The sequence below is a fragment of the Euphorbia lathyris genome, chromosome 1, assembly GCF_963576675.1.
Source record: "Euphorbia lathyris chromosome 1, ddEupLath1.1, whole genome shotgun sequence".
Classification (NCBI taxonomy): domain Eukaryota; kingdom Viridiplantae; phylum Streptophyta; class Magnoliopsida; order Malpighiales; family Euphorbiaceae; genus Euphorbia; species Euphorbia lathyris.
In genome coordinates, this window is record NC_088910.1 from 137761001 (window position 1) to 137781153 (window position 20153).

Sequence of the window (20153 nt, forward strand, 5' to 3'; positions counted from 1 at the left end):
AGAAGAGGAGACAGTTGCTACTGAGTCCAGTGAAGGTATTCAAGCTGATCCTTCACCACCAAGAGCTGAGACACGGCGAAGACTTAAAAAGAAGGCACAAAAACAAATTGATCTCATGGACGACTTTCCTATTGATGAGCTTGAAACTGACCTCTCTACAATCCAGTTCCAGTACTTCTCTAATGAGACTGAGTCACCACCGAAAAATCCTGTAGAAAAACAAGCCTCTGTTACTCAGGATGAAGAACAAGCCAAAAATCCTGACGATCCAATCCAAGCTACTCAAGGTGGCACACCCTCTGTTTCAACTTCACCTCTCCAAGCTGAGCAGACTAACTTGTCTAATCAAACTCCACCTCTAACACAACATGTTGATGACTCAGCTCATCCAATCAATCAAAGTCCAAGTACCAATCAAGGTACTCAATCTGGCAGAGAGCCAACTCCTCCACCACCATCAAACTCAGTACCAGCCTCTGAGTCTAATGCTGCTAAATTTACATACTTGAATGCTACTGAGTCTGGCCGACGTGTCATTGCTTCTGCTCAGTCCTTGCTTCAAGATTTCAATACTACTCAAGCTGATGGTCACCAATCTACTCAAGCTGAGTCCTCCCACCTGTCAGGTATTACTCAGCTTCTGAATGAACTTCGAGGACTAAAGGATCTGGTTAGCATTATCACTACGGTTCAAACTCAGCAACCGAATCAAGGGCAAATAGCAAAACTGACCGAACTGATGCTTACAATGGCAACCCATATGAATTCACTTAAAGGGCAAGTTCAAAAATTGTCGGCAGTCAATCTAGGGTATGCAACTTCAACTGATCTGCAAGAATATTTTGTTAAGTTAAATGCGGAACTGACCAAATCTAGTGCCACTGCCCATACTGAGTATGCTACCTCTGCTGAGTTGCATGATTGTTTTACCAAGCTGAATGCTGAGCTGACCAAATCAAGTTCACCTGGCAATGCTGAGTTTGCCACCTCTGCCGACCTTCAACAATGCTTCACCAAGCTTCATGCTGAGCTGACCAGTACACGTGACTTAGTATCCTCCTCTTCTCAGTGTACTATTGACCAACTAAGTGAAGCAGTCAAACTACTCAACATCGACAAAGCACAGATGGATGTTGATCCAATCTCCAACAGTGAACTCATGAGCTTTTCACAAGCTATCATGAAGGCAATGCGCATCAACAATGCCCAGCGCATGTTTTATGATTCTGCCCTGCTAAAGCTGTACCATCAATCTTTTGGTCAGATCACAAGATCGCTCACCTGGCTGAGCAAATCCCATGAATGCCTCCTTAGCATGATCAGCAGCTCCCTTCGGGTTCCTAGGCATGTCCAGGACGATAGTGTACCAGTCATTGATGGCTTGGGTGAAAGCACTAAAAGGCTTCAGCGGTACTCCCATTATCTCTCATCTGCAGCTCGAAATGAAACCTTCCTCTACAAACCCGATGATGGCAAAATGGGGGAGACAAGTCAAGGAGGAACTCAGTCTCAGCCTTCAGGTAATGCTTCTGGAAGTAAAGAGAAAGGCAAAGGAATTGCTCATACTGATCACTCGGCTCAAAAAAAGAAGAAGTAGAACTAGATATAGTCTAGTAAATGTTGTTTGTTTAGAACTTGCATAGAAACATTCTGCTTAGCTTTATTGTTTAGTTTTATCTTTTTGCTTAAATCTATGGCAAGTACAATTTCCTCAAACTAGTCGATAAAATTGAACAAACAAATTAAGAAGTAAAGAATACTCAGTTACAATAACACCTAGGTGATAAACTGGGTAACAACATACTTGAAAGCTGACTTAAAATTAAAAGAAAAATATTTAACTAAGTCAGCATACACAAATGTCTTAAAACTAATTCAATTAAACATTGGAAGGTTTAGAATTAAGTTAAGACAAAATGTGCAACCCTTACGGGGGAGTCATTTCAAAGTGCAACCCTTACGGGGGAGTCATTTCAAAAATATCAATCATGGGGTAACTTATAACTGAGTTCCATAATTATGTATTTTGCCAATATCAAAATTGGGGAGTTTGTTGAAATACCTTTCCACAAGATTTTGATTTGACAAAATCATCCATGATTAAGAGGCAATTAAATTTAAATGCTTTGATTTAATTGTACTAATGTGTTTGTTCAATATTGAGTGCAAAAATATATATAAAGTAAAGACAAGACAAAAGTCAGCACAAGCAAAGCTGAGCAAAATGGAAACTCAATGTAAGCGGAGTGGAGTAGAACTCAGAAGCAAAACGAAGCTGACTAAAGTTAAAGATTTCTTCAGAAGCGGTTAAACAGAACGGATCTGACCAAGAAGGAACTCAGCTCAGAAGTTGAACATCCAAAGATAAAGCTGAGTGACAGTCATGACAGCATGAAGGTTCCGTTCACTAAAGGACAAAGTCTGCCAATCTTCTGCACCAATAATTGGAACCTCGAAGACACACAAAAGACTAATTCCAAGAGACATGGGTCATTGGATTATTGGTAAAAGACAACTGGCACAAAAAGACAAGCCAAACGCAAGAAGACAAACCTGACGCCTGAAGAAAACAGAGAAAAGGAATGGCGGAACAGTCTGAAGCTGACCAGAAATTGTTCCCCAAAAGAGCCGTTTTGGTGTTAACTGTAACAACAATTCAAAGGATCCAAATCTGCAATTTCCTTCTATAAAAGGACAATGAAGAACCTTGGATCATTATAACTGAAGCATCAAGAGAAAAATACAAAGAGAGAAAATCTTGAAAGCACTCAAATACAAAAAGATCTTACACCAATTTTTCTATTCTCTGTGTAAATGCTAGATTGATTGTTGTGTAATCATCTAAAGTGTTCTTTAGTATAAAAAGAACAAGTTTCGTGATCAATAGGAATATTGAGAGTGTTAAGCTGAGTGCCTGGTTGTAAGCATTCAGTGGTAGAGAAATCTAGGTTCTGGGTTGTAGCACTTAGTAGGAGTTGAGTAGACGAATAGAGGAAGGTACTCTTGCATATTCAACTGCCTTGTAATTGGTTTGTGCTCTACCGTTAAAGAGCTCAGTATTGGATTCAAAAAGCCCGGAGGACTCTGGGGACTAGACGTAGGCAGAGAGGCCGAACCAGGATAAGTGATACTGAGTAATCTCTGAACTCTCTCTTATATTGTATGTGTTGTTTGCTATATTTACTCAGCATATAAATTGCCTAAGCTGACCTTGAGTAAATAAGTGGTGCTGAGTTAGAAGCTGACCTCCAAGAGTGTCAATTCTTAACTCACAAGAAAATAACTTTAGTCAACATCTGACTAAAGCTGTCTTGAAATATATCTCACCAAGCTGACCAAAAGCTGAGTTAATAAACTCTCAAAATAACTTCCAGTCAGCTTAATTAAAACGCGAAAAAGTTATATTAGTTCCTAACCCCCCCTGGAACTAATTACCAGGGACCAACAGAATTCTGGGGACTGGACGTAAGCGGTGAGGCCGAACCAGGATAAGACTGCTGAGTAATCTCTAACCCTTCTCTTGATATATATGTATGTGTTGCTTGCTTAAATTACTCAGTATATAATTTGTATAAGCCGACGCTGAGTAATCAGAGTGCTGAGTTGGAAGCTGGTCTTAAGTGTTATTTCCTAACTCACAAGTGAAAACAGTTCTAGTCAGCCTCTGACTAAAGTTGTCTTGCATCACGCTCAGCGTTGCTGACCAAAACTGAGTGAAGTTATTTAAAGAATTAAATTAAGTCAGCATAATTAAGCTAAAAAGGTACATTAGTTCCTAACCCCCCCCCCCCCCTTGGAACTAATCCTATTACATTACACGGGACCAACACTTCAGTCTTGTGTGATGGAGTTGTTTGGTATGACTCGGGAGGAGTTGCAGCAGGGTCACTACTTTAATGGCGGTATACGAGCGGCTTCCGTCCTGGACTATTGTCAAGGAGATCGGATTCCTAATGCACAGGCTACAGCTTGGACGTTTCTTATGCTCGGTTGCACATTGTTCGTGGACAAGAGTGGGGACCGCATTCGACCTTCCTATCTATTGGAGGTACAGGACTCAGTAGCTGGAGCCATTGGACTCTCGTGGGGCTCAGCTGCACTAGCATATCTATACCGTCATCTAGGTATTGCTAGCAGAGGAGACTGCGGGCAGATCATGGGTTGTCTGACACTGCTTCAGACATGGATTTATGAGTACTTCCCGTGCTTCAGGCCTCAGCGGGAGGGAGTCACATTGGATCCGGCGATTCCGAGGGCTTGCATATGGCCATCTATATCGATGGAGAAGAGTGGGGATCGACTGAGATCATATCGTGTCCGGGTTGATAGATTGACTGCTGATGAGGTACAATTTCAATTTAATTAAATAAACCAAATACATTTACTTGTATTATTTATATGTTAATGTTGTTGTATACGTCTGTAGGTGATGTGGATGCCGTATGGTCCTGATGCCATTACGCATACCCCTAGGACGATATACGCCGGATGGATACGTTACAGGGATGTGATCGAGCCGTACATGCCGGGGAGATGCCTTCACCAGCTAGGTTACGTGCAGACCATACCCCGACCGATCTTGAGACCGTTGAAGTCCGTACATCCTTGGTCCAGCTTGAAGTATCGGGTAGAAGTGCCCGCCGACATGGTGGAGGATCTTTGGACCTCGTTTCCCGAGGTGGGCATGCTTATATTGTCTCGGTTCACTCTAGCACGGACTCCTTCGGACTGTGAGGAGCAGTACATGCCGTGGTACTACCTGCATTCACACCCTCAGCTACTACCAGATATGTCTGCACCCGGACCGGTTATTCATACTCGCTCGAATAGCGAAGTGGTAAGTAATTTAAGTTTTAATCAATTTATTTACAATTATCAAATTATATTTAAAAAAATGATATTTATTCATTTTGGGTTATTTCTTTTGCTAGTGGGTTAGCCGTTGGGCTAACTGGGGAGAAGGTGCATTAGCCGCGATGAACCTTCTTGATGAGGATGTTGCGGCTGAGTGGCAACAGTCGTACGACCAGATTTTGGATGCTTGGAATTCGGCCAAGTGATTTGTGGTTGTGTTTTTAGTACTTTTTATTATAAGTATATTTACGTTGGCATTCGGATAATATCTTTACTATGTACTTGGTATTTTAGTACTTTAATTTTATAAGTACGTTGTTTATTACCATTTGTTAAACAGAATCAAACAGAATTCAATCAGAATCAACCTGTAACATATATAAAGCTAACTGGATCAGTAACTGAGTCAAAACAGTAACTGTTTGTTATCCAGAATCAATCAGAATCAACCTGTAACATATATAAAGCTAACTGGATCAATCCAGAACATTACAGAATCAATACAGACACAACCTGTAACTCGACTGAACAAAACTGAGTCAAAACAGTAACTGTTTGTTATCCAGAATCAATCGGAATCAATCTGTAACATATATAAAGCTAACTGGATCTAAGTTTAACCAATCTTGTCCATTGTGTTGTCCTAGCTGCATAAATGCGATCCCACCCTTCAACGCTACGTTCATGGTGTTGTTTCCACCATTCTAGTACATGGGGGACTGGAAAATTAGGAGATAAATTTAAATGAATATAGTGGCGACAGTGCCTACCCAAATGAGCTATGCAGATCTCTCGTTTTGGTCTTATAGCAGTGGAAGGGGCATCCAATGGTAACACAGTACCACAAAAACTAGAGTTAATTCCACCCAGGTAACCGAAAAACATTACAGCAGCATTTTACAATGTAGCAATCAGAAACAAGTCATCATAAACGAGCATCCAATGCTCAGGCGAACAAGCTCCATCGTCCCAACTTATCCTATTAATTGTTGCATCAACACCGTCAATTAACACAGTTTCATACCGAAAACGGTTAGCAATTACTTCATTCCTAAGGTTATGCCTAACTGATTGCCACTTCTCTTCGGTGCCAAAAATGTAGGTAGAAACAACACGGAAGCCACAATTTCCATCACCGATTACGTCGTAATATGTTTCAACGTAGGGCTTAATGATCCCAATTATTTTGTCAGAATGAACGAAATCATTAACTTCATACGTATTTCCATCTGCATTGAGTGAAATAAGATATTATAAACCGCACAGAACTTATGTTAAGTGTAAATGAATTAGATATTGCAAAACTGTATTACCTGATGATGAAGAGCTTTTCCTACCACTTCTACCATGGCTCATAGACGAACTACTAGAACGAGCACGTCCACGCTGAGTTTTGTTGTACTCCCAGGCACTAGGCGTACGTTTTGTGGATTTACCCGCCTTCGGTCGTCCTCGAACGTTAATTTTCACATCAGGTTCGGTGTAATGTGCTTGATCAGGGTGTAGTTGATCATGTATAAGTATTGAAATGTTCCGCAGCAAGGCTGGGTCACCTTTAGAGACCTGGTCGACTAAGGATTTAAAATATCTCTGATCCTCTGTCTGATCATGACACCCTTCAGTTTCATGAGTCTGACCATAATTAATCAAAAGTGTTCTCCAGAACACATGAACCCTCTCAATACTGATCATATCGCCAGACTCATAAGCTTGTTTGATCTCATATGCATATGGTATCTGATGAGAGGTTCTCAATACACAACCACAAAGCGCATTCACTTCATGGCTCAAACTTCTCATGCGATCTAACTCAACATTGATCAGTTGCATGCAGTAGTGGGAGACTTTGCATACCAAGTAGTTAAAGGGGAATCCAGAGTAAAAGACTCCTTTACAAAGCCTGGACTGCTTAAGCATGTACCTAATAAGAAGATAAACATACTATCAGTTGATTGAGATTACAAATATATGATAAGAATACAAACATCTTCCAATAAAACGTATTGAAAATACCTGATATTAGTTGCATGGGCTTCTATTTGCTTATGAACCTTCTGCCATACCGTATCCAGCGATCCTATGGCTGTATTGAGCCATTGCTTTAGAGTCGCATGTTCGCTCTCCACACGACAAGTGGTTGTGTTGCCAAAATGTATGAAATTTTTCGTCCAAGCAACAACAAACTTCTCCTTATACACCAACCACGTCTCCTCAACGTACGAGATAAGAGTTTGGTACATGCTCATCGAATCCTTCATCTTGCCCAGATTTTCCTCGTACGAGATAAAGATTCAATTAATGTTCTCTATTTTCCATTTTTGAATTTACCGGCAATTGATTTGTCTCCCATAATTCTGTACGCCCGATCTTCTACATTCTTGTTTATATGCCAAGTGCATAGCAAGTATGCTGTATGTGGGAAAACCTCCAGAATCGGTTTCAACAACCCCAACTCCCTATCACTGACGATAACAGTTGGGTTGAGATCAAACCCAATCAAAACCCTCAGCCGCTGCAGGACCCAACGGTAGCTTCCTTCAGTCTCATCTTTAATGATGGCATATGCGATCTTGAAATTGTTATTGCAAGGCGTCATCCCAACAATTTCAACAAATGGCATTTTGTACTTGTTGGTTTTGTACGTTGAATCAATGCTGATGTACCAGTAATAAGTCCTGAATAAATCTACTGATTCTGGATGTGCCATAAACACATGTGTAATCACGCTAGAATCACCCTCAGTTTGCGTATAATAAGCATACTTGTTCTCGAGAGCAATATGATAGAACTGACTAGCCAAGTCTCTACCTTCGAACCCATCCTTCCTCATCTTATCTCTATAGTTGTAGACGTGTTTAATTGTTGGGTTGTCTTCGGGATGCTTTTCTTTAACGGCTGCTAAAATAGCACAAGGCTTTGCTTGAGCCGAACTCATATCACGAACGATTAATTTAGATGTGGTACTGAGTCCGCTCATTTGCCGACTTCCCTCTGGATACACACGTAATGAATGATTGTGCTGATCAGTTAATCCAGCCTTAGCCTTTATCCCCCAACCAGTAAGGTCTGACCGTTGATAGGCTTTAATCTCAAATTTACACCTGCACGCTTTAGTTTTAGTTTTTCGTATTAACCCTGCGTCATCTGTTTTCCCTCTGTAGCATTCACCCCGTGAACATCTCAATTGATTTTGCTTTCCACCATGTTTATGCGAAGATATTATAATCTCAAACCCAATTCGAATAGCTACCTGTTTTGCCCAAGTAACAGCGTCTTCACACGAATGGAAAACGGTGTCCGTTATAAAACGGGAACTGTAATCAATGCCGTCGGGTTACCAATCTTCTAACGGTTCCTGAATATATAAAAAATGCATAATATGTATTAACAATACGCGCAAAAATGTTAAAAAATGGCATTCGGGTGCATAATAGATAGTAACAATACGCGTAAAAATTTAAAAAATATAAATTTAGGGCTTATTCGGGCAGCCTGCACGTTAAAAATTACACTTCTGAGCTTGTTCGGGCCTCGTATAGGCTAAACAGACAGGCTGCCCGGTTAAAAAGAAAAAAAAAGATCACATTAGGCCTAAACGGGTAGCCTGCCCGTTCCACCGTAGGTGGGAACGGGCAGGTCACGCTGCTCGTCCCACGACGGAACGAGGGCAGCGTGCCGTCCGTTCCGCAGGCCGAACGAGCGGCGCATGCCGCTCGTCCGCACGGCCGAACGGGTAGTTCATCCGTTCGGTCGTGCGGACGAGCGGCATGCGCCGCCCGTTTAGGCCAATTCCATTTAAAAAAAATTTCAAAATTCAAAAAACGAAATTTTAATTTAAATTTATATTGTAGGATTACCTCGTGTTCGAAATCATGATCTTCGGAAATGCTCGGGTCCATTTTCGTCCAATTCGGGTTTTTAGGCTTGGGAGAGAAAGAGAGGAAAAAAAATTTTGATTTTTGAAAAAAAATTATAAGAAGGGCATAAATGTCAAAAGGGTGCGGTGGGTGAAAAAAAAGTTGCGGTATATAGCAATACCCTTATTAAATTGTTTAAAATGTTGGTTAATGTTAAATTCTCATTGGTTCACCATAAAAAAAACCCTTCTAGCCCTTTTTCCGACTTAGAATAATATCTTCCATATTAGACACAAAAATTTCGTTTATAGAACAAAATCTAATGACTTCTTTCCATAACCCATCCCAACCATCCTTTTTTTTAGGGATAAGGTGCAAAAATGCCCCTAACGTTGGCAACCAAAAACAATAATACCCTTAACGTAAAAAAATGGTGCAATTAAAGACCTAAGGTTGACAATAGTGGAAAGAGATCTGTTAGTTTGTTTAAAATTGGACTAAGTTGTCAACCTTAGGTCCTCAATTGTACCATTTCTTACGTTAGGGGTATTATTGCTCTTCAATGCTAACGTTAGGGGTATTTTTGCACCTTATCCTTTTTTTTTATATTCTTGTAAGTAAAGATCACTACTAGAAAAATCTTAATTTCTAATGGAACAATTGTCGTCAGAAATTTCAGCAGAATTCCATCAATAATTAAATTGTCAACAGGTCTAGCAAAAAAAATATGACAAAATAATATATTATGCCAGACAATTATGGCGGGAACATTCTCGCATGTTTTGAGAAATAATGTTCAGATGGAAAAATATTTTGTTAGATTTTGGAAGGAAAATATGACGAAAATATTTTTCGTGAGCATATTCCGAGGAATTACAAACAGAGTCGCGATAAACAATAAATGTTTATTTATATTTTAATTATAGATTTTGGAAGAAAAAATGACGAAAATATTTTCTTTAGCATATTATGAGGAATTACAAACGGAGTCCCGACAAATAATAAATGTTTATACATATTATAGATAGATTTGTAAAAAAATAAATATATTTATTTGAATTTATTTCTTATACGTGCTAATGATTTTTTTATTGGGTAATTAATTTATTAGTCCTTATATTTTGGCAAAACACACTGTTTAATCCCTGTGTTTTCAAAAACACACGGTAAGATCCCTAACCTTTTTCTCAATGAACTATTTAATCTCTAACGTTTTTCTCGGTGAACTGTTTAGTCTCTGTCGTTAGACTCTTATGAAGATTCTGTTAGTCAATTTGGATTAGCAGAAATATCTTTCTTCATCACTGAAGCAGTTGGCAGTAAACATGAGTTGAAAATATGGAGGAAATTAAACTCACCATCGAGAGTAAGAGGATTTCCACCTTCAATTCTAACATGAAGAGTAAGCGAGAGAGATTTGAGTCGATTTCTACCTTACCATTGAGAGTAAGAGGATTTCCACCTTCAATTCTAACATGAAGAGTAATCGAGAGAGATTTGAGTCGTTTTCTACCTTCAATTCAAACAGGAAGAGTGAGCATGAGTGATTCGATTATGAGTTAGGGATTCAATCCTTTCTCCATTTTTTTTATGAGCGCGAGTTGTGAGAGAAAGACATAGAGGTGTGAATTGCTTTTGACTGATAAATAGTAAAAGGTAATTTAGTCATTTCTGAATTCATAAACGGTAAAAAATCTAACAAACAGACGGAAGGACTAAACAGTTTACTGAGAAAAAGGTTAGGGACCTTACCGTGTTTTTTCAAAAATACAGGGACTAAACAATGTATTTTGTCAAAATATAAGGACTAATAAATTAATTACTTTTTTTTATTTGACAAACTTACATTAAATATTCACCCTATCTTTATGAGCGATTCTTATTACAAATTGCCCGAGGTTTCTTCCAGGATTGTCTATGGTAATCAGTTTGATCTTATCAAAGGTAGACATATTCACCACTACGACATCCTCAGAAGGGGTTAATCTCCTCCAATAAGCGATGTTTTAAGGGATAATATGGCATTAAAAAATCAATGTTTGAAAAGCATTTGGTACGCTTGATTTGAATTTCCTGCTTCAGATTTTTGAAGCTTTTTAGTTTCTCTCTAACGGTTCGTGACTGGATTCTTAACATAACCACCATCAAATCAGAGGTTGGGAAGGCTACTTTTTTTCGTAACGAAAACTAAACAAATGATAAAGTCGTCGGTAATTCCGTCCTTGCCTTGTCGGGCGTTGGGCGCAGTGTAAAGGGGGGATTTTATCATAGGCAAACTCAACCCCAAGCATTGGCAAAGCTACAGGAACGCTTCAGCGTCGAGTGGTGACTGAGACATATCAACGTACAGTGATGGTAGAGGTCGAGTTGGTATAACCAACACTATAGGGGACAGGGACAATGCTGACGTTGGATCTCCGCCACCCCCTGAGTCAGTAGTCGGTACTGGCTTAAGCAATCCACCATCATCCACTAGGGACATGATAGTCGGGCATTCATCCTTCGTGAAGGGAGACGAATGTCTCCATAAAGGGGAGCTCTATGGACATTATGGAGGTTTAACCACAAGGAGACCCTCCGAGACGGAATACCGACAGACGCATTGATGGGACACTAGAAGGGGATACACCCATTCGATAGGAGTTGGCGGGCCGAGACTTAGGGAAAAATCGAGGCGCCCACGGGGTTTTGACCTAACTAAGACCTGGCCTCGTCACATTTGGTATCAGAACCTAAACCAAGCACAGTCCTTAATTAAAATCAATAAAAAAACATGAAATTAGTATATACGTTTTCGCGTTTTTATATATAGTGTTCTACATTTTTTTCGTTTTCCATTTTATCCCTACTTAATTTTTTTCTGTTAAGTAGAGATAAAATTGATATTATTTATACCGTGTTAAGATACAAATTTTACCATTCCATTCTTTAGCATATCATTAACTACTATAGTGTTGGTTCTAGCAAAAATAAATAAATAAATAAAAATAATCAATATAAAGTTGTAAGAACCTTTAAGGTATATTGGCCTCATCTTAATCTTGGTTTTGTATTGGAATGAGGTACAAAATACTTCCAATATTTGTAATATTAAATGATATTTGCAATATTAAATAATTTTAACCTTAAATGATACAATTATATTTTTAAAGTTTTCGAGCAAATTTTCAATTATTATTACAGAGCATTCTACGTAGATATGGATCTTGTTACTTCCACTTTGTTCATCTTGTTATCACTTATTAATAACAGATAAAAAATACATGCGCACACACGTAAAAAAAAGTTACAAAAATATTCACTTTTTTTTCACAAATATCTATGTGTCAAGATTAATGATTATGTGAAATAAAATTGTAATTAGTAGTAGAATTGTCCAATTCACAAAATTTAGGGGTAAAATTGATTTTTACTGTTAACATTAATTCTATATTTACACCTTATGCCATTAGTATTAATAATAGGGAATCAATTTTAAATTTGTTTCAATTGATTTTGAGAATGACTGTTTTCAAACATATATTTAGCATTTTTGTTGTCGAAGAAAGCGACTCTTGTAAAATCTCCGTATAAGTTCCATCTAGGTTCGATTCCCGTTATCATTATTGAGTCCCATTGTGGAACAATATGTAAATCCTTCTGTAGCATTGCAACTTTCTCTAGTCCTCGATACCACTACTTTTTATAACCAAAAAAACATTTACTTTTTCTTCAAATTGACCTTCTAATTATTCTAGGGTCAGGGGCGGAGACAGGACCCAGATCCCTCCGTCCGCCGGAACCGCCATAGCCACAAGTAGTTTCGGTCCGTCTGTCTCCACAAAATTTGAGATGTTGTGGTGTTCTGGTCCCCTTTTAGGAAATTTAGACCGAGTGCTGAATTAGCACCCTAAAATTGGCCCAGATCTGTTAGGCCCTATCTAAATCCAAATTTTTGTTTTGGCCTATTAGACCTTCAATAAATCCAAATTTCTAATTTTTTTTTGGCCTGTTAGACAATTCTTAAACCTAAATTTCTATTTTTTTTTCCTATTAGGCCCTTCTAAATCCGAATTTTTTCTAGGGTTAATTTCAAATATAACCCCTGTGGTTTCAAGTTTTGATAAATAAATACCAGTGGTTTGATTTCGAGCAAAAAAAAATACCTGTGGTATGCTCCGTTTTTCAAAAACGCGTAACAGTAAAGACACCGTCTATATGTTGATGTGGCCAAGAGTAATTTAGTCAATAAAAATTAATTTCAAATAAATTATTGTGGTTTGCGTGGTTTCTGCAAGTAGGTACCTGTGATTTGCATATTTTTGCAAATAGATACCCGTGGTTTGGATGTTTTTGCAAATAGGTATCCGTGGTATAACAAACCATAAATAAATGCTTAATTTAGGCAAATATTGTGGTTTGTTATACCACGGGTACCTATTTGCCTAAATTAAGCGTTTGTTTATGGTTTGTTATAACATGGGTATTTGTCTAAATTAAGCTTTTGTTTATGGTTTGTTATACCACGGGTACCTATTTGCAAAACATCCAAACCACAAGTACTTATTTGCAAAAAACACGCAAACCACAACAATTTATTTGAAATTAACTCTTATTGACTAAATTACCCTCGGCCACGTCAGCATATAGACGGCGTCATCATTTGTTTCCGCGTTTTTGAAAAACAGAGCATACCACAAGTATTTATTTGCTCGAAATCAAACCATAGGTATTTATTTGCTAAAATTTGAAACCACGGGAGTTATATTTGAAATTAACCCTTTTTTCTATTAGACATTGATTTAGCAAAAAAAAAACAATTACAAGTAGATATTATATGGTTACACAGATATACATATGGATGTCTATTGTATTTTTCTTTACAATGGTTGCAAAATTTTGCATTTTTTTCACTTTGCCAAATTTAACCGATAACGACTTCAAAATGAAATTTCTTAAGAATTAAAGTTGTTTAATATCATATATACTATGGAACCCTATTTTTAACTTTTCAAATTCATCATTTTTTTAAGTTTTCTCTCTCTAAACATTAACTCTCTCTCATAAAAAATACAACCTAAATGACCTCAAACCTAAAAAGTTGAAGAATTAAAATTGCTTAAAATATCATTTAACGCTTGAAATTTTTCATTTCTCGGTCGTTATCGACCAAATTCTGACAAAATGAACCCAAATGCAAAATTTTGCAAATCAGAAAGTTGAGTTTGCAAAAAAAAATACCACAAGTATCCATCTGCAAATCGGCAAAACCACTGAACATCTATATGTAACTAACCCATTATTCTATACCAACGAAGAGGAAAATGAAGGATATGACTGATTTGAGTATTTCATACCCTATGGCCCTGAGTTTTATGATATGAATAGATCCTTAAATCCTTTAACCATGGTTCAATCTATAAACAAAAACAAAATAGATCCTATAACCACAACATACAAATTCAGAAACAACAAAAAGAAGACTATAATACCCAACTGCCACACATCATGCATATAAAAGAAATTCTTTTTAACTAGCCTTGGAGCAACGGTAAACGTTGTTGTCGTGTGATCTCTTGCCAAAAAATTGGCAGGGGAAGGCTTGCCCCAGTACACCCTTGTGGTGGGACCCCTCCCCGGCCCCTCGCGTGCACTGGGCCGCCCTTTATTAAAATTACAATTTAAAATGCAAATGAGTGCAATTTACACTTTCAATTGAGTTCAATATTCACGACCAGGAGTATAACGTATGCAATTATAACTAATCAAGTGCTTAACGTATTCAATTCAAAGATCAAAGGAGGTCAATTAACTGTTAATTAAAGTTTCAATCACCCTATTGTAGGTTGTACTCACTCCAGTAACAACTGCAAAAACATACTTCATCAAAGTTTACAATTTGATCATGTTTTCAAAATGTAATTCAGCATATGCTAAAAGAACTACTCAGTCATCATCATATAAATCATCATATAAGTTTATGTCCTCATCATATGGTTTCACCCAAGTTTTTGAAAAGCAATACTCATACTTACCCCACCAGAATTCATCCCATGATTGATGTATGTAGTCATGATATAAATACTCATATTCTGATTCAACCACATTATTCCTCTTCCCATACAAGAAAATGGCTCTACTTTCTCCCTTTAGTTTCAACCCAGCACACCTGTAATTAACATAATTCAATGAGTATCAAAAAGCTAAAGCATAAATAATTTACTTATTATGTTGCACGGAAACGGAAACTGAAATGGAAACGATACTGGGAAGCACGGAAATTGAAATGGAAACGATACTGGGAAACGTAATTTTTGAAAAACATAGGAAACAGAAACATGTGGGAAACGTGTAAATATTAAAAATATAGGGGTATATTTATAGATATTAAAAAATATAATAATACATTAAAAAAAATAAGATTGAAGAACAAGAGGAAGAAAGTCCAAGCTCAATCGAGATTCAAAAGATAAAGATTATAAGAGAAAGAAATACGGGTAAGTTCTTTAAAGTAAAGGATACAAGGAAGGAATTATCTCTCAAATACCAAGTTTCAATTTTCCTAATCCTAGATTGAATAGAAATGGCAAAATAGAAAGTTTGAAGTTCCAGAATTTTAATTGAAATAGGCAGGGAAAACAGTTTAAAATCAAGAGAGAAACGTGCCCGGAAACGTTTCGTATCAGTTTCCGAGAGTTTCCGTTTCCCACATCTACATGGAAACGCATGTCATGAAGAGTTTCCGTGCTTCATAGTTTACTTATATACAGAAGCAATTTGGTTAGTGAGTACCTTGAATAGACATTAACTACCTCCACATTACATCGTGCCAGAACATCCTTGAGTGAAACCAAGCTTAGAGTGTGAACAACTATCTCATATGTTGATTTGGGGTGAAACTCCAAAAGCTTCAATTCGGGTTTTTTTGGGTCGTAATAAATTAGAACACTCCTTGGATAATTAAACATCAAAACTGCTCCATTATTCATGTATTTTATAGGCTGATATAATCCGTAAAGCAATATATCAGAACAAGTCATGTCGATTTCAAAAACTTGAGTCCAAGGTTTTTCGACACCATAATTCTTCATCACCCAAACAGAAATCAATGATTGATTCGAAGAGTCACATACGCAAAGACATCCTCCTAGTACTCCCATTCCAACGTTGACCCTGTTGCCGTCCTTTAATGGAGGTGATGAAAATGGTAGGAAACATTCTTTCTCACAATCAAATGAAACCATAAGACTCAATTTCTCACCAAGATGACATAACCAATGAAGTGAACCATTCAAATAAGTAGGAAACGCTAACATATAGCCTGAATACGGAGCAGATTCAATATTTTTCCATGACCCTGTACCAAGAATATGTACCTGAGCTAGCCTACCGATGGTGTCATAGTCCGGATACGAATATTGCTCAGAAATTCTTACCACTTTGTATTGATTGGTCTTTGGATTAAAGCCAAAACCACAATCAATATAATCCTCATAACCATCAATCTTTTTACCCTTAATGACTTCCGGAAGATTAATATATTCACCAGTAACTGGGTTGCACACAACAAGAGGCTCATTATCAGATGGTTTACACAGGCAAAGAAATCCATTACACGAATTCACTACCTTATAACCGTGATCCTTCGCCTTCAATGTGATTTCTTCATTGCCATCGATGCTATCCCTTAAAACCATTGGGAAGTTGCGCACCGGAATCTTTAACTTGGAGTCAAATTTCATACAAATTTCAGGACAGTTGTGGCATTGCTGACTTGAAAATTTGTCCATAGACCTTTCATCCAGCTCTAGCTCAAGAGGATAAAGTATTCTTGACACGTCTGTATGATCTATAGTTCGAGCAATTGGAAAGATCTGAGACTGAGCAAAGTCAGGGTTCGAAATTGTAGCATATAAAGATTTGCATATGCATTTGCAAGCAATTATCTCCTTAATCGGCAGTCTAAAAAGAATAGCTGCAAGAACGTGGCTAGGTAAATTTATAATTGAACCTCCTGAATGATGGATGTCTACTTGACCAGCCTCAGTTTCTTCATTGCTACTGTTTGAGCCACAAGCTTTTGAAATCTTTTTCCTTTTCATCACTACTCTGTCAAAAATTTATAAATAAGCGATAAAATAAAGGGTTAAGGTGCAAAAATACTCCTAACGTTTTACGCCGAACATCTAAAATGGTGCAATTTTACGCCGAACATCTAAAATGGTGCAATTTTACCTCTAACGTCTAAAATGGTGCAATTTTACCACAAACTTTCGAAGCCAAGAGCAATTTTATCCCTGGCGTTGATAAATTGGGCCAATTTGAGATATAATTCATCAAAGTGTCTCATCGGTCATGAATCTTGGATGTGAAAAAATACTAAAATGCTTTGATTTCAAGGTTGCAAACTGATTTACACAAAACAAACCTGACACGATGACCTTTTCTATGCATATACTGCATTATATAATCATGTGGAACAAATAGATCGATTTTAATAAAATTTGGATAGCTCCCCGATCGATTTTACATTTTGTCAAGGAATTTCGTTGGAATTAACAAAGAAAAAAACCCTAGTTTACCATGAGCATAAAAGCTCCAAACAGAATTCCCTATCCTAATTCTGGATTGAACAAGCAACAATAAGAACTGAAAACAAGTAAAACAAGTGAACAAAGAAAGGGAGAGAAAGAAATACCTGCTACGATGACAGAAGAAACATCGAAGGAAGACTAAATAGGTTTTCGAAATGTTTGTCTCATAACAGTGGGATTCTTAGGGGGTTCTTTGGGGTGTCTTTATGTGATGCCAATTTTAGGGTTTCTTTGTTTGATGAAATCAGTCGGAAGAATTGGGATAAAACCACAATTTAGGGGTTTTTTGGTATTCTATTAGTATTACAATTCTTTCCCACTAGAAAAGTGATATATGGTGACTATATTTAATATTCATAATAAAATGCATTGTTAAAAAAAAAGCAAACAGCATCATGACGCCCTTGATCTTTCATTATTTGGTGCATTAAGCCTTCGATTTTTTATTTAGATACATTGAACCCCGATCTTTCATTGTTTGATGCATTAAACCCTCGATTTTTCATTTAGTCACATTGAGCCCTTGATCTTTCATATATGGGTGTATTAGGCTCTTCCTTAAATCAATTCATATATAGGTGTATTAAGAGTCTGTTTGATTCAACTGTTAGCTAATAGATGTTAGTTGTTTGCGGTTGTAGTAAACTATTCGTTGTTGTTGTTGTTAGCTGTTTAATTATTAGTGTTTGGTAAAATTATACTGAACTGTTACTGTTAATATATATATTTTTTTTTTGGTAGGATAGGAAAGGAAAACAAAACACCACAAAGACAAAGACTTAGCCCGGGATCAGTCTAGGAAAACCGACCCCAACCAAATCATCCCTCAGAAGAGAATAAAGGAAGTTAGGAGGAAAAGAGAAGGTAGAAACTCCCAGACTCCTCATGTGGCCTTCTTCTGTAAGGCGGTCCGCCACCCTGTTTTGCTCCCTGAAGATGTGACAGAAATGGATGGTCTCAAAGGAAGAACAAAACCTTCTGATCCCTTTGATCAAGTTCTTGCTACTTAGACAAGTAGTATTCATATCAGAGATCATTCTGATAGCTTCCATATTGTCAGATTCAACGATCAACTTTTTCAAACCCAGATTAATTGCTAATCTGAGACCAGAATAAATCCCCTAGAGCTCCGCCGAAAAGGAAGACCCTTTACCTAAATTTTGAATAAACCCATACACCCAGTCGTCTCCTGCATTTCTTAACACTCCTCCAGCAAAATTTTTAATATTTAAAATGTCTAATATGGACATTTTTTAAATTAATCAACAAATAAATTATAAAATAAAAAATATATTATACAAATTAATAAAAATAATTTAAATAAAAATAAAAAATAAAAATTTTATTGAACACAACAAAACCTTATTTTCCAATAATTATGTTCTAAAAATAAAAATAATTTTAAAAAGGAAACACATTTTGTGCAAATAAGAAGAATAATTTTGTCAATAACAAGTACAAACAGCTTTTCGTGAAAAGCTCCAAAATGTTGCAGTATCAAAAAAAAATGCTAAATGTTGCGGTTATATAAACCTAACCAAACAGGCCTTTAATACACTCATATATGAATTGATTTACGGAATGGCATGATACACCTATATATGAAAGATATGTGTCTAAATGGAAGATTGAGGGTTTAATGCACCAAACATTGAAAGATCAAAAGCTCAATGTGTCTAAATGAAAGATCGAAGGCTTACTGCACCAAACAATGAAAGATCAGGGGTCTCGAGATGCTTTTTGCCTTAAAAAATCAAAATTAATTATTGAATAAAAATAACTATTTCTATACTAAGGAATGAATTTGTAATTTTCATTCAATATTTAAATTTATATTCATAAAACTCATTTTTGAGAGAATTCGTAAAATCCTTTGTTGAATTAAAATAATTTTACAATATTATATATTAATAATATGATCATAATTATACATTTTGTATAAGATTGACGAATTCCGCGCGACTCTAACGACTGATCAAGCAACGAGTCGAGGTCAGAAAGTTGAGGTTATGGTTAGCTGGCAGCCTTTGGGAGATGGATGGATGAAGGTTAATAGAGCAAGGGTAATCCTGACCCCGCGGCTGCGGGGGTATGATCCAAAATGAGTATGGCAGATGGGTTGGAAGATACGTGGTTTAGCTAGGCATATGCACATTTGTTTTGGCAGAGTTATGGGAAGTATATTTTGGGTTAAAAGCTGCTTGGGAGAAGGGATATCGACGTGTTATATTCGAGATGGATTCATTAAACGTTTTTAGGTTGCTGCAGGAAGAGGGAATGAGTCGCCATCGATTTTATTGGCTCATCGAGGAGTGCCATGGGATGGTTAAACGTGATTGGGAGATTAAACCGGTCTATATTTTTCATGATGGAAATAGAGTTGTTGATTGGATGGCAAACTACGCAGGACGATTGTCTTTGGGTCTTTACGAGTATGATGAGCCTCATACATGCATCCAGTATATATTAATTTCTGACATTAGTGGCTCGTGCATTCCTAGAATGACTCGAGACCCATTGCAAGGCTTCTTGCCTAATGTAAATTCAGTTTCCAATTTTACTCAAAGAGGTTGTTCTTTCCTCCTTGCAAGATTGGTTACGGTGTAATATCTTTCATTTGATATTTGGCTTAAGGTGTTATTGAGCCCTTCATCTATTCAAAATTTTATCATTTGGTCCTGATCTATTATTTGATCACATTTAGTCCCTGAACTATTCTAATTGGTGAAATTTTATCCAATTTAGATTGAGACTTGACAAAACCGTTATTCTCCCTCATATATAATGATATTTTGACATATGAGCTTGACACGTCACACGTCTTGAAGTTTATTTACCACATAAACTCTCTTATGTGAAAATAATTGAT

The 20153-nt window shown here is 37.1% G+C and overlaps 1 protein-coding gene across 2 annotated transcripts; it reads right to left on the reverse strand.

Annotated features, from left to right (window-relative positions):
- Positions 1–14445: 14445 nt before the first annotated feature.
- Positions 14446–17591, reverse strand: LOC136211096 (F-box protein At3g07870-like). 2 transcript variants are annotated; one of them, XM_066002627.1, is made up of 3 exons: positions 17389–17591; positions 15483–16794; positions 14446–14859 (listed from the first exon to the last, which is right to left on the reverse strand). In XM_066002627.1, the coding sequence occupies exons 2-3, from the start codon at positions 16790–16792 to the stop codon at positions 14637–14639; spliced, it is 1533 nt and encodes a 510-aa protein (XP_065858699.1). In that variant the 5' UTR covers positions 16793–16794; positions 17389–17591; the 3' UTR covers positions 14446–14636. The 2 variants fall into 2 exon arrangements, with proteins under 2 accessions (XP_065858699.1, XP_065858698.1); XM_066002626.1 differs by having other exon boundaries at positions 15483–16799.
- Positions 17592–20153: the final 2562 nt, after the last annotated feature.

Coding starts and splice junctions, on each gene's coding strand:
- LOC136211096 (XM_066002627.1), bottom strand. CDS start 16,792: ATGAAAAGGAAAAAGATTTCAAAAGCTTGTGGCTCAAACAGTAGCAAT. Junction 14,860..15,482: donor GTAGTTAATGTCTATTCAAG/GTACTCACTAAC, acceptor TGTTAATTACAG/GTGTGCTGGGTTGAAACTAA.